Source organism: Mustela putorius, unplaced genomic scaffold (genome assembly GCF_011764305.1).
Source record: "Mustela putorius furo isolate JIRA1106 unplaced genomic scaffold, ASM1176430v1.1 tig00003899_pilon_pilon_pilon, whole genome shotgun sequence".
NCBI lineage: Eukaryota > Metazoa > Chordata > Mammalia > Carnivora > Mustelidae > Mustela > Mustela putorius.
In genome coordinates, this window is record NW_025422048.1 from 18,439,377 (window position 1) to 18,454,711 (window position 15,335).

The window sequence follows — 15,335 nt, forward strand, 5'->3', positions numbered from 1 at the left end:
AACCTTAATACGTTGTGTTTCATGGCCTCTTATTAAGTAGATGTTTTAAAAGGCATTATTCTTTAATGGCTTCTTTATAGAGTTTCTGTGAAATTCACAACCTGTCAGAACAGAGTGGCTTCCAACCAGTTCAGAGCCCCGCTGGGTGACATACTGAGCACTCTTTCTAAAGGCAATAAAACTAATTCAAGGAAGGAAGAGACAGAAATGGAGAGACGTTGGAGTTGTAAGCAGCACAGAAACAGGAGTCAACAGTACAGTCAAAAGGTGAGAAAAGATGAGGTTAGGAGAAAAGAGTGACCATGAAAGGGAAGAGTGGATCAAAGGAAGGCGTTTTGGGTGTTTATCTCTTTCTTGTCCTCCATGGACAGCCTGGTGTAATGCAATGGGCTCTGCTTTTATTTTTTTTTTTAAGATTTTATTTATTTACTTTAGAGAGAAAGAGAGAGCACATGGTCAGGGGGGAGGGATAGAGGGAGAGGGAAGAGCAGACTCCCTGCTGAGCAGGGAGCTGGATGTGGGATTCGATCCCAGGACCTGGAGATCATGACCTAAGCCAAAGGCAGACACTTAACCAACTGGGTCACCCAGGTGCCCCCAACCCCAGTTTTGCTTTTAACCTGCTGAAAGCCCTTGGGCGAGTCTCTTCCTTGCTCTAGATCCAAATCTCCTCACTTAGAAAATGAAGGGGCCAGACTACATGACATCTGATGGTCTCTCTTGTGCCCTGCGTGTCCCGTATTGCTGCATACATACAGAATGTTTTATCGAATTCAGATTTAAAGAAAACTCCTGCTAGCATTTGGAATCTGGTTGTGCATCACGCACACCACACGGGTTTAGTGCTAAAGCATTACATGGAAACAAACAATTATCATTGTTTTAATTACCCGGAGTAGCTAGCAATTTCGACAAGACTTGGGAGCACTGTCTTGAAAACGCTATTATTACCCTGTCACTTTTCAACAGCCTTTCCAACATAGGCATGGTAATAACAGTGTCCCAGGAGTGGGGGCAAGGTTGCTATTAGAGTGGTACTCTTGGTTTTTTTTTTTTTCTTTTTATTCCTTTAGTACGAAGGCTAACTCTGAGCAATGAGCCACCATCCAGCAAAGAGTGTGAATCAGTTGCAACCTGTCTAGATCATTGCCAGGCCTCCGTAAGGCCTCAGGCAATAACACCAACCATTTTCTGGTAGCTTCAAAAAGGTGTCTGCCAGAAAGTATCTATCAGGTACTAGACTAGCTCTCTGTCTCCAGAGTTCTCTCCCGAACTTGGTTTGGTCAGTATCAATACGGCCGGTAAAGAGGGCGGCAGTCAGGCGGCCACTCACTTTGATTCTCCTTGATTCTCCCAGACCGCTCCCTGCCGGGGCCGCCACGTGGGCTGGAAATCTTGCTGAGCACTTAATCTTAAACAACGTTGAGCGCCCATCTATCATACACGCAGTACTCTGAACTGCCTTGTGTTCTCAGAAATGAAACAAAACCCAGTTGTAGCTCGGTGTGAAGGTCACACATGCACAAGCAAATACAAGGGGCGTTCTCTCCGTTTAGCCCCACCAGGAAATCGTAAGTACCCAGTTAAACTGTGCTTCCCTCCGGGGTTTATGGCTGAGCCTCTGTGCTCCTTGGAAGAGGCCTTGGTTGACTTCCTACTTATTTTCTGCTCTTTGATGTGTCTAACTGCACCTTGCTCTCCACCGGATGCCTGCAGAGAGGGCTCCGTTTTAGAATGAATGGCTGCTACCTGGAAATCAGCCTCTCAGTGGTTCTTTCTTTTTACCAGGAGTTCAACCCCCCACAGAAGGGTTACAGCATAGCCAATCATTTCTTCTGCCTTGCCCTGAAGGAGCTCCATTTCCTAGGTTCCTGGGGAGTTTACCTAGTGCATACTCTGAAATCATGTTCAATTTCTTTCTTAGAAAACTGGTTGCGTCTGACTCCATGGGTAAATGTGTGAGACATGGGCTTAGCTGTTTTACTTTATTTTTTATTTTTTGCAACTTCAGGTTATTTGAATTTTTAAAAAAGGTTTTATTTATTTGACAGAGAGATAGACCCAGAGATCATGACCCGAGTGGAAAGCAGAAGCTTAACTGACTGAGCCACCCAGTCACCCCAGGATATTTTCAGTTTTAATGAAAAGTGAAATAGCCTTTTAAAAGGGGCCATCTCAGGGTTTAATCATCTCAGGGTTTAATCCCTAAGGGGTTCTGAGATTTTTTTGGATATAGCCTGTGCATGACAGGGAAACAAAAAGATTTACCTCTGGAGGGACCCACACTCTCTGTAAATGAGATGTATGCCTGTTGCTGTTTATAAACAAAGAGCTAGACTGAGGTGAAGGAGGGTTTTCCATCATTGAAACTAAACCAGCGTCACTGAAAACATTCTAGCCCTGGATCTGTACCAAATGGTACCCAAGTCCAGAAGTATCTCCAGACTATTCTACTCAGTACAAATCAGATACTCTTACTAGAGTGCCTTTGTGGTTCTGGGTTCTGAAATGCCATTCGGAGTTCGGTACATGAAGAGGAAAAGGAGAGATGGAAATTAGCCATCAGGTTGGCCAGAAGGGACTAGCTCACAGTCGTCTACATAAAGATGCCGAGTGGCAATGTGCTTATACTATCCTGGACAGACCTGATTCTCAGCCAGTTACAGAGCGGGTGACTGGGGTAAGTTGCAAATGGGATAATACATAAAAGACCAGGAAAAAAAATTTCCAAGTGGATGACTTTAGAAGGAATCAGTGAGAACATCAGAAACAGAGTGTCAAGGTCACCTGGGTGGCTCAGTGGGTTAAGCATCTGCCTTTGGCTCTGGTCATGATGCCAGGGTCCTGGGATCGAGCTTCGCATTAGGCTCCCTGCTCAGCTAGGAGCCTGCTTCTCCCTTTACCTCTGTGTGCCGCTCCCTCTGCTTGTGCTCTCTCTGTCAAATAAAGAAGTAAAATCTTTTAAAAGAGAGAGAGAGAGAGAGAGAGACGGAGTGTCAAGAAGATATTTTGTAAGTGTACATCGGCAGAAAACTTGGGTATGACAAACCATGATTTTCTTTCCAGACTGACGCACAGGGTAGGGAGTGTCCAAGGAGGGGCTCAAGTATGTGCAGACATTGGTGAGGAATGTTCCAAGCATCCCCACTCTCAGATAGGTGGGTCTGGGAAGAATTCAGTGGCAAGGAGTGGTGGGAAGTGAGGGAGGCAAGCTTCTGGGGGGGGGGCGGTAGCCCCTTGTTGTGCATGTGGTCGGTGAGGCACCCGGCAAAGAAACAGATGTCAGGAAAGAGCAGGGTGATGCAGAAGGGCGAATAAAAGGCAGCAGAAGCTCGGCCATGGTTGATGCAAACTCTGGCCCTGGCCAAGAGCAAAAGGGGGGCAAGTGAAGGGAACACCAGGACCTCCAGGCCTCTCACTCTCCCTGACCTCCCCAGCCCCAGTGCGCCGGCCGTGGACGCGTGTCTCATACCTCACCTCCTTGGCTGCCAAAGTCCAGGCCACCATCTCTCTTCTCTCACCCAAGCTGTGGAAGGAGCCCCCACCCCGGCTCCGTCTGTTGCCTCTTTTGCCCCCCACTCCCTCTGTTCCTTACACCCTCATCCTGCAAGGTGTTGGTAACAGAGCAGCAGAAGGACCAGTCTCACCTGGGAAATTGCGAGAAGTGCAGATTCTCAGGCCCCTCCTCCCACCCATCGAATCGCAATCTGTATTTTAACAAGATCCCCAGGTGATTCATATGCACTTTACAGTTTGGGAGCCTCTGCCCTAACCACTGTCCAGACGGTGCTCCGGAAACCCAGCTCTGACCATGTCAATTTCCACTTAAAGTCATTCAGCGATCCCCACCTTGAGCCTCGCCTTCCGGTTTATGGCTCCCCTGGCACAAAAGGCCCATCTTGGTAAGGCTCCCACCCACTTTTCCAGTCCCCGTGTCTCAATTTCTCCTTTCCGAACACCTCACTGCTAACAGTTTCGTTCACACCAGGCTTTCTAGGCTCTGCCTCTGACATCCTTCTCATATCCTCCAACTCTTGCTTTCTGTCTTGGGTTAGGTGTCCACTCCAATCGGAATCCATCATGCTATGCCCTTTCCCATCTTTCTGGGTTAGGGGCCCATTGGATGTGATCTTTTATTACCCTCTGCTTACATACTGCCACAAGGGCAGTTAGCCCCAGCTACTGCGATTACCTGTTGAAGTGCCTGACTGGCCTGCCAGCCTGTTCTGTATTCCTTCATGGGAATGCCTGTGTCCAGTTCACCCCAGGATCCCTGGAGCCCCATAAAGTACCTGGCACAGAGCAGGTGCTCAGTAATGTGTGTTACATTGACAAGACAGGAGAAAGGTCACAAAAGAATAAAGGCATACATAAAAGGACCAAGGTAAGGGCATGAGAAGTAAGCCCAGAGTTGGGGCCAGGGGAAGGGGGATGATTACAATAGAAAAAAAAAAAAAAAGAATTGGATAAAGAGTCTAGAGAATGGAGAAAAACATGCTAAAGGGATTAGCTTTTAGAGGGTTTATTAAGGAGAAGGCTAAGACTGATGAAGGCATTCTCTTCCTGTCTTTTTTTTTTTTTTTTTTTTTTTTTTTTGCGAGGCTGTTCTGTGGAGTCAGAGGGTTAACAGGCCCCAAAGGCAACTCATTCACTTGCCAACGAAGGTCTGATCCACTGGCACTGGCCTCTATGACACCTACATTTACGTGGGTGATCCTTAATATTCCAGATCTTGAATATTCAGTGCCACCCTCATCAAACCAGACCCCTTGGGGGGCACCTGGGTGGCTCAGTTGGCTAAGCAACTGTCTTCTGCTCAGGTCATGATCTCAAGATCCTGGGAGTGAGTCCCGCATCAGGCTCCCTGCTCAGCGGAGAGTCTGCTTCTCCCTCTGACCCTCTCCCCCTCTCATGCTCTCTCTTTCTCCCTCTGTCTCTCTTCCAAGTAAATAAATAAAATATTAAAACAAAAAAAACCCAGACCCCTTGGGTGATCCAGATTCTAACAGCTAGGTGACCATCCACCAGGCTTCGTCCAGGACGATCCTGGTTTGCAGCTGTTGTGACGATATAACAATTAGTAGCCCTGTCAACCCTTGAGAGTGTGCCAGTTTGGACGACGGTCCTCCGACACTTAACACTTCTTTTTGAGCTCTTCCTACGGCCCTGACATTATGTAAAGCACTCAATGTCAATATTCTCATGAAATGCTCTCTATGAATCTTTAAAAATTGAGAGGCGATTAGGATGCCATAAGAGTCATCCTTTTAAAGTGTACGATTCGGTGGTTTTTAGTAGACTCACTGTGTCGTGCAAATATCACAACTACCTAATTCTGGAGTATTTCCATCCTTCCCAAAAGAAACCCCATCCTAATGAGCAGTCATTCCCCATTCCACCCCCCCCCACCCCAGTCTCTATGGATTTGCCTGTTCTGGACATTTCCTATAAATGGAATCATAGAACATATGGCCTTTTGTGTTTGGCTTCTGACAATCCTATTTTACAATTAAGGAAATTGAAATTCAGAGAGATGAAATAGCCTGTCGGAGATCGTCCCTCCAGCAGGTAGAGGGCAGAGCTAGGGCTGGCCGCTCCAGGGCCCACATTCTTAGCCACCTCCTCGTATTTATTACAGGTGCTCAGCACAGTCTTGGAACTCTGTTTTGGCCTTCTGTAACCGGGCACATTCTTTCCCAAATGCCTCATAAATCTTCGTTATTTGAGAGTGGATTTAATGTTCGGAGAGAGCCAAAGTCATAAAGAGTGGATATGGTAACTAAAGTGGGCCCTCCAGCATCCAGCTGGGTCAAGGCTATGGACAGAATCGTGTCCCACCCAAATTTGTCTGTTGAGTCCCTAACCCCAATGGGACTACTGTGGTCCTGTTTGGAGATAAGACTTTAAGGAAGTAATTAAGGTTAAATAGGATCATAAGGATGGGGTCCAGATCCAATGGGTCTGGTGGTCAGAGGAGAAGGAGGAGGAGGGGGAGGGAGGGTAAGGGAGGGGGGAGGAGGAGGGAGGGGGAGCAGTAGAGGGGGAGGGGGGCGGGGAGGGGACAGTTACCTTTCCGTTAGGTGAGGACACAGCAAGAAGGCAGCCATCTGCAAGCCAGGAAGAGAGGTCGCCCAGAACCCCTACCATGCTGGTACTCTGATCTCAAACTTCTCGCCTTCAGAACTAAATGAGAAATAAATGTTTGTTGTTTAAGCCATCCAGTCTATGGTGTTTTGTGATGGCAGCCAGATCTAATCCAGTCATATTTGGGGATAAAAGTAAGACATAACCATAGAGTCAGGAGAATGAGTGATAACCATCTGTGACTTCAAGAACAATTTCCTGCGGGGAAAATGAGAAATATTTTGAATGTGGGAATCAGCCCTGGAAACAGGAAAAGCATCTTCTATAAGACTTTTTGTACGGCACTACACTTTTAGATTTTATGCTGTCTATTGCATCTTTCTGAAAAATGTAACAACTATAAGGAAAACGTGAAAATAATTGATTATGCTAGTGTTAAAAATATGCTGTATTCAGTTCCAGTTCATTCTTTTCCAAAACCTTAATGACAGTGTATATTTTTTTAAAGTACACATTCAGGTGTAAAAACATTAGACTCTACTTTACCTAATGTCGTCAAAGGTGATTGTTGGTCAGTTAATCAATAAAATTTGTTAAAGCAGAAAATCATAAATACACACACACAAACACCTTAAACTTCTATTTTTTAAAGATTTTATTTTTTTAAAGTAATCTCCACATGCAACAGGGGACTCAAACCCACAACCCTGAGATCAAGACTCTCATGCTCTGCCAATCGAGCCAGCCAGGCTTAAAATTCTAATTTTGACATAAAACATATACATCATTATTCATTTGCCAATCTTTTGCTCAAGGGTCAAAGTTTTTTGAGTAAGGACTTCTGATTCCTTTTGTCTTTCTTCTATACAGCACACCCATGATGCATCCTCTATGATTTCCAGCGTTTGCTTACTTAGTGTGGAGAAAGAATGTGGATGTTTGCAAAGCATTTTGAGTACAGAATCTTTCCGGTATTTTCTTCCCCCATATTTTACTGCTGTCATATCTAAAGCTAATTTGACAGCACAGTTTGGGGGATTCCCCTCTATTGAGTTTTTGCAAAGTGATGAACTTAGTTTTTATAGAAACAATGCTTGCTTTTAGAAAACAATTTAATGATTCTCTGGGTCCATGCAATTTAATGGTGTGATTACATTAACAAGTAGAATTCTCAAAAATGCTTTCAAGAAAACAATTATTATTGAGCATGGAATTCAACTGATGGGTGCAGAAGTACACAACCTTTAGAGTAGCCTACTGGTCATGGGCTTTCATCATGACATAGGGTCCTGTCAGTGTTTTTTTTTTTTTTTTAACATTTTTTTAATTTATTTGACACAGAGAGAGAGAGAGAGATCATAAGTAAGCAGAATTGCAGGCGGAGAGAGAGGGGGAAGCAGACTCCCTGCTGAGCAGAGAGCCCGATGTGGGGCTCGTTCCCAGGACCCTGGGATCATGACCTGGTCCAAAGGCAGAGGCTTATCCCACTGAGCCACCCAGGCGCCCCTCCTGTCAGTGTTTTAAAGGGGGAATGTACGGGTGTCTGGCTGGCTCAGTCAGTGGAGCGTGGGACTCTAGATCTCAGGATTGTGGGTTCAAGTCCCATGTTGGGTGTAGAGATTACTTAAAAATAAAAGCTTAAAAATAAGTAAAGAGGGACTGTAAAACATTCTGAGTGCATCACTGAGTGCTCGTTAAAAACGTATCGAGATATTCACAGAGTAAATAGTTAAAATTCCCCTTTAATCTATCCTCCCTCCATTTACTGTGTATCTTTCCAGACTCTCCTATGCATTTATCTATATATGTGCATTGCTTAAGTCGTATGATGTGCTGGGCACTGTACTAAAGGCTTTGATGTGAATTATCTTGTTTAATTCTCACAAGTCTATGGGATAATACTCCTATTATCTCCATTTTACAGATGAGTTAACTGAGGCTCAGAAAGAGTCAGTAATTTGCCCTAGGTCACATAGTGACTAATTTGTTCTTCCTCCTGAAAGAGCTGTCTTACAGATGCATAGGAATCAAGTTAATCGTTAGGCTCCGTCCATTTATTCAGCAAATATTTATTGAACATGCGCTCTTTACCAGGCATTGTACGTACTGCCGGGTATTCAAACACATGGCCTGTGTCTTCAGGTACCTGGAAAAGGCAGGTCAATCTGTGAGCTAAAAGATTTTCCCCAATTCATCCAGTTAGTAAGTGGGTAGAGCAGGATTACAATTCGGGTTTGAGTTAACAAATTGTTATATGACAGGTATAGCTGCCGAAAGGCTGTGGGAGATTGTTTTGTATGGGAAACCACCTTGAATATTTGTTGTGCCCATGAGAAAAGGAATTTGGAGCCCCCAGAAATCGTTATGAGTAAAACACAGTTTGTAAATTGGAAATTATAGATAGAAGTTCTAAAAAGTTCTAAATTATATATATATAATATATAAAATATATATAATAATTATATATATAAGTATTATATCTATATATATAGATACAATACTTGAACAACACAAGAGTTACACTGTTGAAAATCCATGCATAACTTTTGACTCCTCCAAAACTTAACTACTAATAGTCTACTGTTGACTAGAAGCTTTACCAATAACACAATGCAGATTTTGTATGTTCTGTGCTGTGTGTGTGTGTGTGTGTGTGCGTATTTTTTTTTTTTTTAAGACAAACGCTGTTCTACTAAAATCAGGGGAGAAGGTTAAACAAGATTCAGGATTGTAGTTCCAATTCCTTGAGTGGGAGGACTGGTAGTAAAGACTAGATCGACGAAAGAACTGGGTTAGAATGTTGACAATGTCAGCTTAAAGAAGAACTTGCAATAGAAAAGAGAATCAGAAGTCCAGAAAGGGAAAAAAGAAAAAAAGTCTTGAAAAGTTGCGTGTAAAGAGTTATTATGAGAAAAATAATCGCAACGTAAAAATCACAGAATTGGATTGTAACGGTTAAACAATATTAAAGTCTGCACGCTGAGACAGAACCAAGAGCTTGCCTATTATGCAACACGTTCCACAAGGCTGGCCAATTTCGAAGTACATTATGGAGGGCTGAAGGGAAATGCCTCTCCCGAGGTGGGGGTGGAGAGCCCCAGCCACGTGAGCACTGACCTCCAAATGCATTATTGCCAAAGGCTTTTAGAGCCAGTTGGCAACATGTGCAGGGACAGAAGAATCAGGAGATTATTCTTATAAACATGGTATGGGAATCTCATGGAAGAGAGCAAAAAGGAAGCCTTGACTGGCATCCTTACAAGAGGGCTATATATTCTTTGTGACAGCAGAAACCTTTAAATATACAAACACATGGAATGTGGCAGCCTTGATGGGGAGGATTAAATACTTCAATGGAAAAAAAAAAGAATCCAAAAATGAGGAGGAGAAAGGAAAATCTTGAGTTTTTTAAATTGTTTGCAAAGAAACTGGAGTCTGTGACGGAATTTGGTCCTCATGACTGAAATGTTTCCTTGGTGTCGGAAAAAGTATTGCTGTCGTATCTCTCTTTAGAAATTCTTCTTCTTCTTTTTTTTCTCATAATAAAAATCCCATGGCAGCTCCTTGTCTGGACGACTTTAAAAATAGGAGCGATTTCATCTGTCTGGAATGGTCTGTGTCAGCATTTGCCCTAGGCAAGGTTGCCACATAGGCAAAAACTCCCCCTTCCCTCCTCCCTCCCAGACGCCCCCTCCTCCACCGCCCCCCAAGGCCTTTCACGCCCTTGTGTTCCACCCCCAACTCTGTGTGGGCTGACCCCCCTCTCCAGGACCGCAGCTCCAATGTGACCTCGAACATAAAAATCCAAGTGCCCCCCCCCCGGGGGGGGGGCTCTGTCCAGGTGCTGGGGATGCAGTAGGTGTCGCCCCTGGCGGCCTCTTTGCATTTCAAAATAGGACCCTGGTTAACCCACGTGCCTGTTGAGTCCGTGCAGCTTTGGGGGGTGAAACCAAGCGGAGCGAGGTCCAGGGGAGAAGGAAGGATATTTGGTCACTGGGGGAAGAGAGTGGGGTAGGCCACCTTCCTGGAAGCTATTAAATCCCAGATGTGGTCCCCCTGCTCAGTGTGGCACTGCCTGGAGGGAGAGGGTAGGGGGTCGGAGGAGGGTGGCCAGACTCTCTGACCTCTCAAGGTTGCCGTGAGTTCTACGGGTCGGTGATTTCCAGCTACATTTCCCTTCGCCGGGCTTCCTGAGCAGCACCATGGGCACTGCGTGACTTGGCTTTAACTAGGGGTTTTCAGTGGCGTGTCTCTGCAACAGCCACCCTCGGGTTCAGCTCTGATGGAATGGTCTGATGCTCCGCTTAAAGCTGTGCTCCGCTTAAAGAGATTTGCAAAGAGATCTTCAAAGCTCCTGTTCTCAGAGAAACCTGGGAAAGGGGCTCTTTTGTGCTCACAAGTCTGCGGGCTTTAGGGGAGGAAACATGATGTGTGGCGTTATGGGAACGAATTGCTGGGAGATGTGGTGGGAAAGGCTGCAAAGTGAAGTCTGCTCAAGGAGCTCCCATGCGTCACTGGGTCAGTTTCACGTCAGAGCAACAGACATTCAAGAGTCCCTACTAGGTGCCAGGCTCTGAGTTAGACGTGGTGAGTCACAGGAGAAATGAAGCGAGGTCCCTTCTCTGAAGGGACTCAGTCCAATGGGGAAGACACACATCCTGAGTTGAGAGTATCAGGTGTGAGGCAAGCGAGGGTGCTTGGGAGCACAGAGGTTGCCCTTGTCTCAACCTGTCGCCGATAGGATCAGGGCAAGTTCTCCAGGCAAGACAGCCTTTAAGCTGAGTAGGAGTAAGCCAAACCGAAGAAAGGTGGGAAGGGCGGTCTGTGGAGAAGGAATGACAGGAGCAAAAGCACGAGGCGCGAAACCACTTGACAGGTGTGGGGAACCTGGGCAAGCGGGCTGCGATTCTTAGAAAGGGGGAGGGGCAAGAGGAGAGGCTGGAGGGGCGGGCAGGGCCAAGGGAGGGAGAGAGGGCCCAGCCTCCCGATGGAGAGCCTAGACTGTAAACTGAGGGGAGCCACAGAAGGATTTTTAAGCAGGTCAGATTTGCTTCTTGACTAAACTGTCTGTCAGTTTGGGGGAAATCATTCAAATTGCCCGTGGGATGAATTGATTAAAGAATTCCACTGAAAGGGTAACACTGCCAACGTAGTTCAATGCAAGGCTCTCTTTTTCCAAGAGGGTTTGTGATGAGTCTGGGGCTTTTTGGAGGGGGGCGGGAGGGCTAAAACAAGCTACAGGTAGATGCATGTATTTATCCGTAAAACTTCGCGGTTTGAGAGGATGCAGGACGGCTGAAGGGTGCTTAGAGGAAACGGTGTCTGCCAAGAGGTGGGTGGCTTCCACCCCTTCTTCCACGTGGCCTGACAATCTCGGGTTAGGAACACAGACTGTGCTATGATCTCTCTGTTTTGTTTAGCAAAAGTCATCCGGGAAGGCGCTGTTTAACCTGAGTTGCAGCCACCTAAATCTCGCTGAAAAGGAGTATTTCGGATTAGAATTCTGTAGCCATTCTGGAAATAATGTAAGTTGGTTTCATTACAGGGTTTTTTTTGTGTGTGTAGCCTCTAAAACGCTGTTTGCGGCTAGGGATGTAGGGCTCAAATCGGATTGAAAGTATGAAAAAGCGTTTGAACCCTTGCAAAGTGCCTGGATTTAATAATGAAGTTTCCCCTCCTCCCTCCTTGCCTATCTAAAATCACCTCAGTTTCCCAAACTTTTCTCCCCTCTACTCCTCTTTCGTCACCCGGAGAACTAGAAGCTCTGCTTTATGGGTTCTGATTTCCCAGAGGCTGGACCTCAGCCTCTACCAGGAAGACTCCTAACTCACCAGTGAGGGTTCAGTGAATTCTTCACTCCTCTCTCAGCTCCGTGCTTTCTCTGTAAGTTCTTCCTCCTGTGTCCTGCCTTGGCATATCTGTTAATCTGGCACCTTCCCAGAAAGGCTCATTAGATCGATTAAGCTGGCATTTGGGGGATATAGGATTCAAATGCAGAGCCAAATGCCTTCATTAGTCTTTGTAGTAACTAATGAGCCTTGGATGTGACACCTTTGTCACCCTACTTAGGCAAGGGAGTAGTGATTCAAATGTCAACAACAAAGAATTTATAGATCAACAACGTTCACTGTCACTGGAAAAATACAAGGGGGCTAACTGAGTGTGGTGGAGATACGTCAGCTCTTTGACACGGCTGTTTCTAACTTTCTTTAGAAGGGGGCCAAAATAGTTTGGTATTTGATTATTTTGTGCTGACTTCTGTTTGTTACAAAAAAAAAAAAAAAGCTGTACTCAATGCCATGTTCTACCAATTTCTTTTCATTACTCTTATCACAGGTCTGGTTGGAACTGCTGAAGCCAATTACAAAGCAAGTGAAAAGTAAGTATGGGAAATCACCGAAGGCATCTAATTCCCAGTTACAGCTTGAAAATGTTTCAGTGACACCATGCTTCCTCACCAAATATAAGCGGAGAAAAGGGCTTCGAAGCATCGTGTTAATCCTTCACAAGTCCAGTGAATTTAGCAATTTAAAAAATCACTGTAATGTTGTCCGAGATGGAAGAAAAAATCATGCTGCTGGATCTTTGGGGAGATTGGAAGAATGCTGGTAATGACAGCATCCTGGGGATTGGCTCAGATCTTGGGAGCATCCTTGACGTTCCCAGGGAGGGAAGAATTTCCTCTGGCCTTCAAGGTCCTTCTAGTCAGACTAAGAATCAAATTGACACAAGACAGATAAACAGGGGAAATTCAAATTTAATCTCATACATAGGGGGAGGCCACACAGACCTGGAAATTAAAAGACAGTCAGACATCCTGAGCAAAGAAAGCAATTCGCAGGGAAAAGGGAGAAGTAAATGTTTGGTAGACAAATGTTTGCTGGGCCACTCAGAAACAATGGAACAGGAGGACTTTGATCAAACAGACCTTGGGAGGTCCCTCCCTGTCTACCACACCTAGTTCATATTATAATGTAGTTATCTAAGGTGATAGCTCTCTTCCTGGTACAGGCTCTCCTTTGCAATGTAGGTTTAGCCTGTTGGGGTTGGGCGGTGAAGAGCGTTTCCTGAACTGTCTGGGTTTTGATTGCTTTTAATTCAGAATACTCTTTTTAGAAAAGATTTTATTTATTTGAGAAAGAGAGAGAGAGAGAGAATGAGCAGGGGGAGAAGCAGAGGGAAAGGGACAAGAGGACTGACACCAGGCTCGATCCCAGGATCCCAAGATCATGACCTGAGCCAAAGACAGACCCTTCACTGACTGAGCCACCCAGGTGCTCCTTAATGCAACATAATCTTAATTCCCAACTGGCCCATTTTAGGCAATCTGACCTTGCTACTTATAATGCCATTCACGCTCGGCCTGAAGATGTTTTAGTTTTATCATGTTACAGACATTGTCCATTTGTTTCAGTTCACATTCGAGTGCCCGCAGTGTACGAAATCTCCCCCCCCACCCCCGCCCCTTTTTTCAGCACCTAGTGCGGCGGTTCTGAGATTCCAGTGGGGAGTAGGAGCACTTGTTCTAATGCAGATTCCCGGGCCTCATTCCCGGGTTGGGGGGCCAGCAACCTGCGTGTTAAATTCCACAAGTGTTTCTGACGCAGGGGGGTTTCAGTGAACACTTTTGAGAAACGCTGTCGTATGGTGTCCCCTGGCTCACCTGCCCTCTCCATGTTGGTTCTGTCTATTCCCACCGCATTGTAATCATCTGTCACATTACTCCAACCGCTTCCTAACTGGCTGTCCTGATCCGTCACCTACCCTACTTCCCAAGGGAACTACTGCAGATACAAAGGTGACCACATCACGCTCTGGCTCAACAGGCTTCTGTGGCTCCGTATTGCCCTTAGAATGGAGTCCGAACTTGTTCGCCTGAGCCACGAAGAGCTCCTGCCAGTCTAGTTTTCCCTCTGCCACTGACCCCTTCGAATGCCTACCTCTCCTGTCTGTGGCAAAACTAACTTCAGGTGTAGGGCCCTCAGAGAAAAGAAAACATGTCCACCTAAATTGGAATTTCAAATTAAGAAAGAAAATTTCTCGGTGTAAGTATGTCCTTGTGTTATGATTGTTTATCTCCAATTTCGATCTAACCGGAGCCCTCTGTCCTCCCTCTCGTGCTTGCTCGGTGCTCTGTGCTCTCAACCGTCCGCCGTTCGCCAGGCTGCCTCTTCTGAGGGCTTAATTGCCTTTCTATTCCCGGTGCCTGTGCCCGCTTAGTACAATGCCTGACCTGTAATAGGCATTTGACAAATATTTGCTGAACGAATGGTGTTAATGGTGTATGGAAGTGTTTGCTTTTGATGCAAAGAGTTTCTTTTATTTTCTTTTCAAACCCGAGCAGGAGTGAAGGCAAGTTGATGTGTTTTCTTAAAGCAGATTTTAAGCAACAAAGAAGCAGCATCCATCCACTTCTAGTTCCCCTTATAAGATGCTTGATGCCAGATGATAATCACCTGCTTCTAAAGCTGAGCTCTTCTCTCAGCCGGGAATGCAGAAACCCAAGGGGCAAGTGGTGTATATCTTTTTAAATGGGACACTTCTTAGAGGACCCATTAGGGCTCCGGAAAGAGGCGCCAACTTTACAGAAAGAAACTCAGAGGGAAAGAGGGTAGAAAGAGGGCTGCAGGAGAACTTTCCCGATTGCTAGCCACATGAAGACGCAATCCAGAGATAGCACCATATTAGAAAAGTGGAAAATTGAAATTTAAAAGAGAAGTCTGAGGGAGGGAGTGATGGGGCGGGGGTGCAGAAAGTACAGGGGGAAGCATATCTGTGTGTGTGTGTGTGTGTGTGTGTGTGTGTGTAAAAACCTGTAACTATTGTGATGGACATTTAAATAAAACTTATGGAGATATTGTGTTTTAAGATCCTAAGGAGGTTGTTTTCAAATTTATGGTGAAATTTTTCCCAGTGGACCCCGGACATCTTCGAGAAGAGCTTACAAGGTAGAGTAAATTCCCTGTGTGTCTGCTGCATGCTGTTACTTAAGAATTGTTACTCTCCATTTATCAGAGAACGGGCTTCCAGACTTCTTTGGAAAGCTTGGCTCTCACTCTCTGGGAGATCGTGAGGAGCTGGAGAGAAGGTGGGCCTAGCTGGTCCCCAAAGCGTTAATTTTGCAAAGAGTGGGGACCTCAGGGAGAAGGAAGGGTGGCATTCTAGCAGGGTAGCCGGCCTGGGTGCCCACTTGGGGGTTCTGCCATTAATTGCTACAACAATAAGAGCACTCGCCTTCAGTGCATCTGTGT

At 45.6% G+C, this 15,335-nt stretch overlaps 1 protein-coding gene across 1 annotated transcript in view; it reads left to right on the top strand.

Annotated features, from left to right (window-relative positions):
• Positions 1-15,335, top strand: part of FRMD7 (FERM domain containing 7) — a 47,635-nt gene that overhangs the window by 13,238 nt on the left and 19,062 nt on the right. The window contains exons 2-4 of the mRNA XM_004778721.3: positions 11,505-11,609; positions 12,421-12,463; positions 14,954-15,032. Of these exons, the coding sequence (XP_004778778.1) occupies positions 11,505-11,609; positions 12,421-12,463; positions 14,954-15,032 (227 nt within the window). The remainder of the gene's footprint in view (positions 1-11,504; positions 11,610-12,420; positions 12,464-14,953; positions 15,033-15,335) is intronic.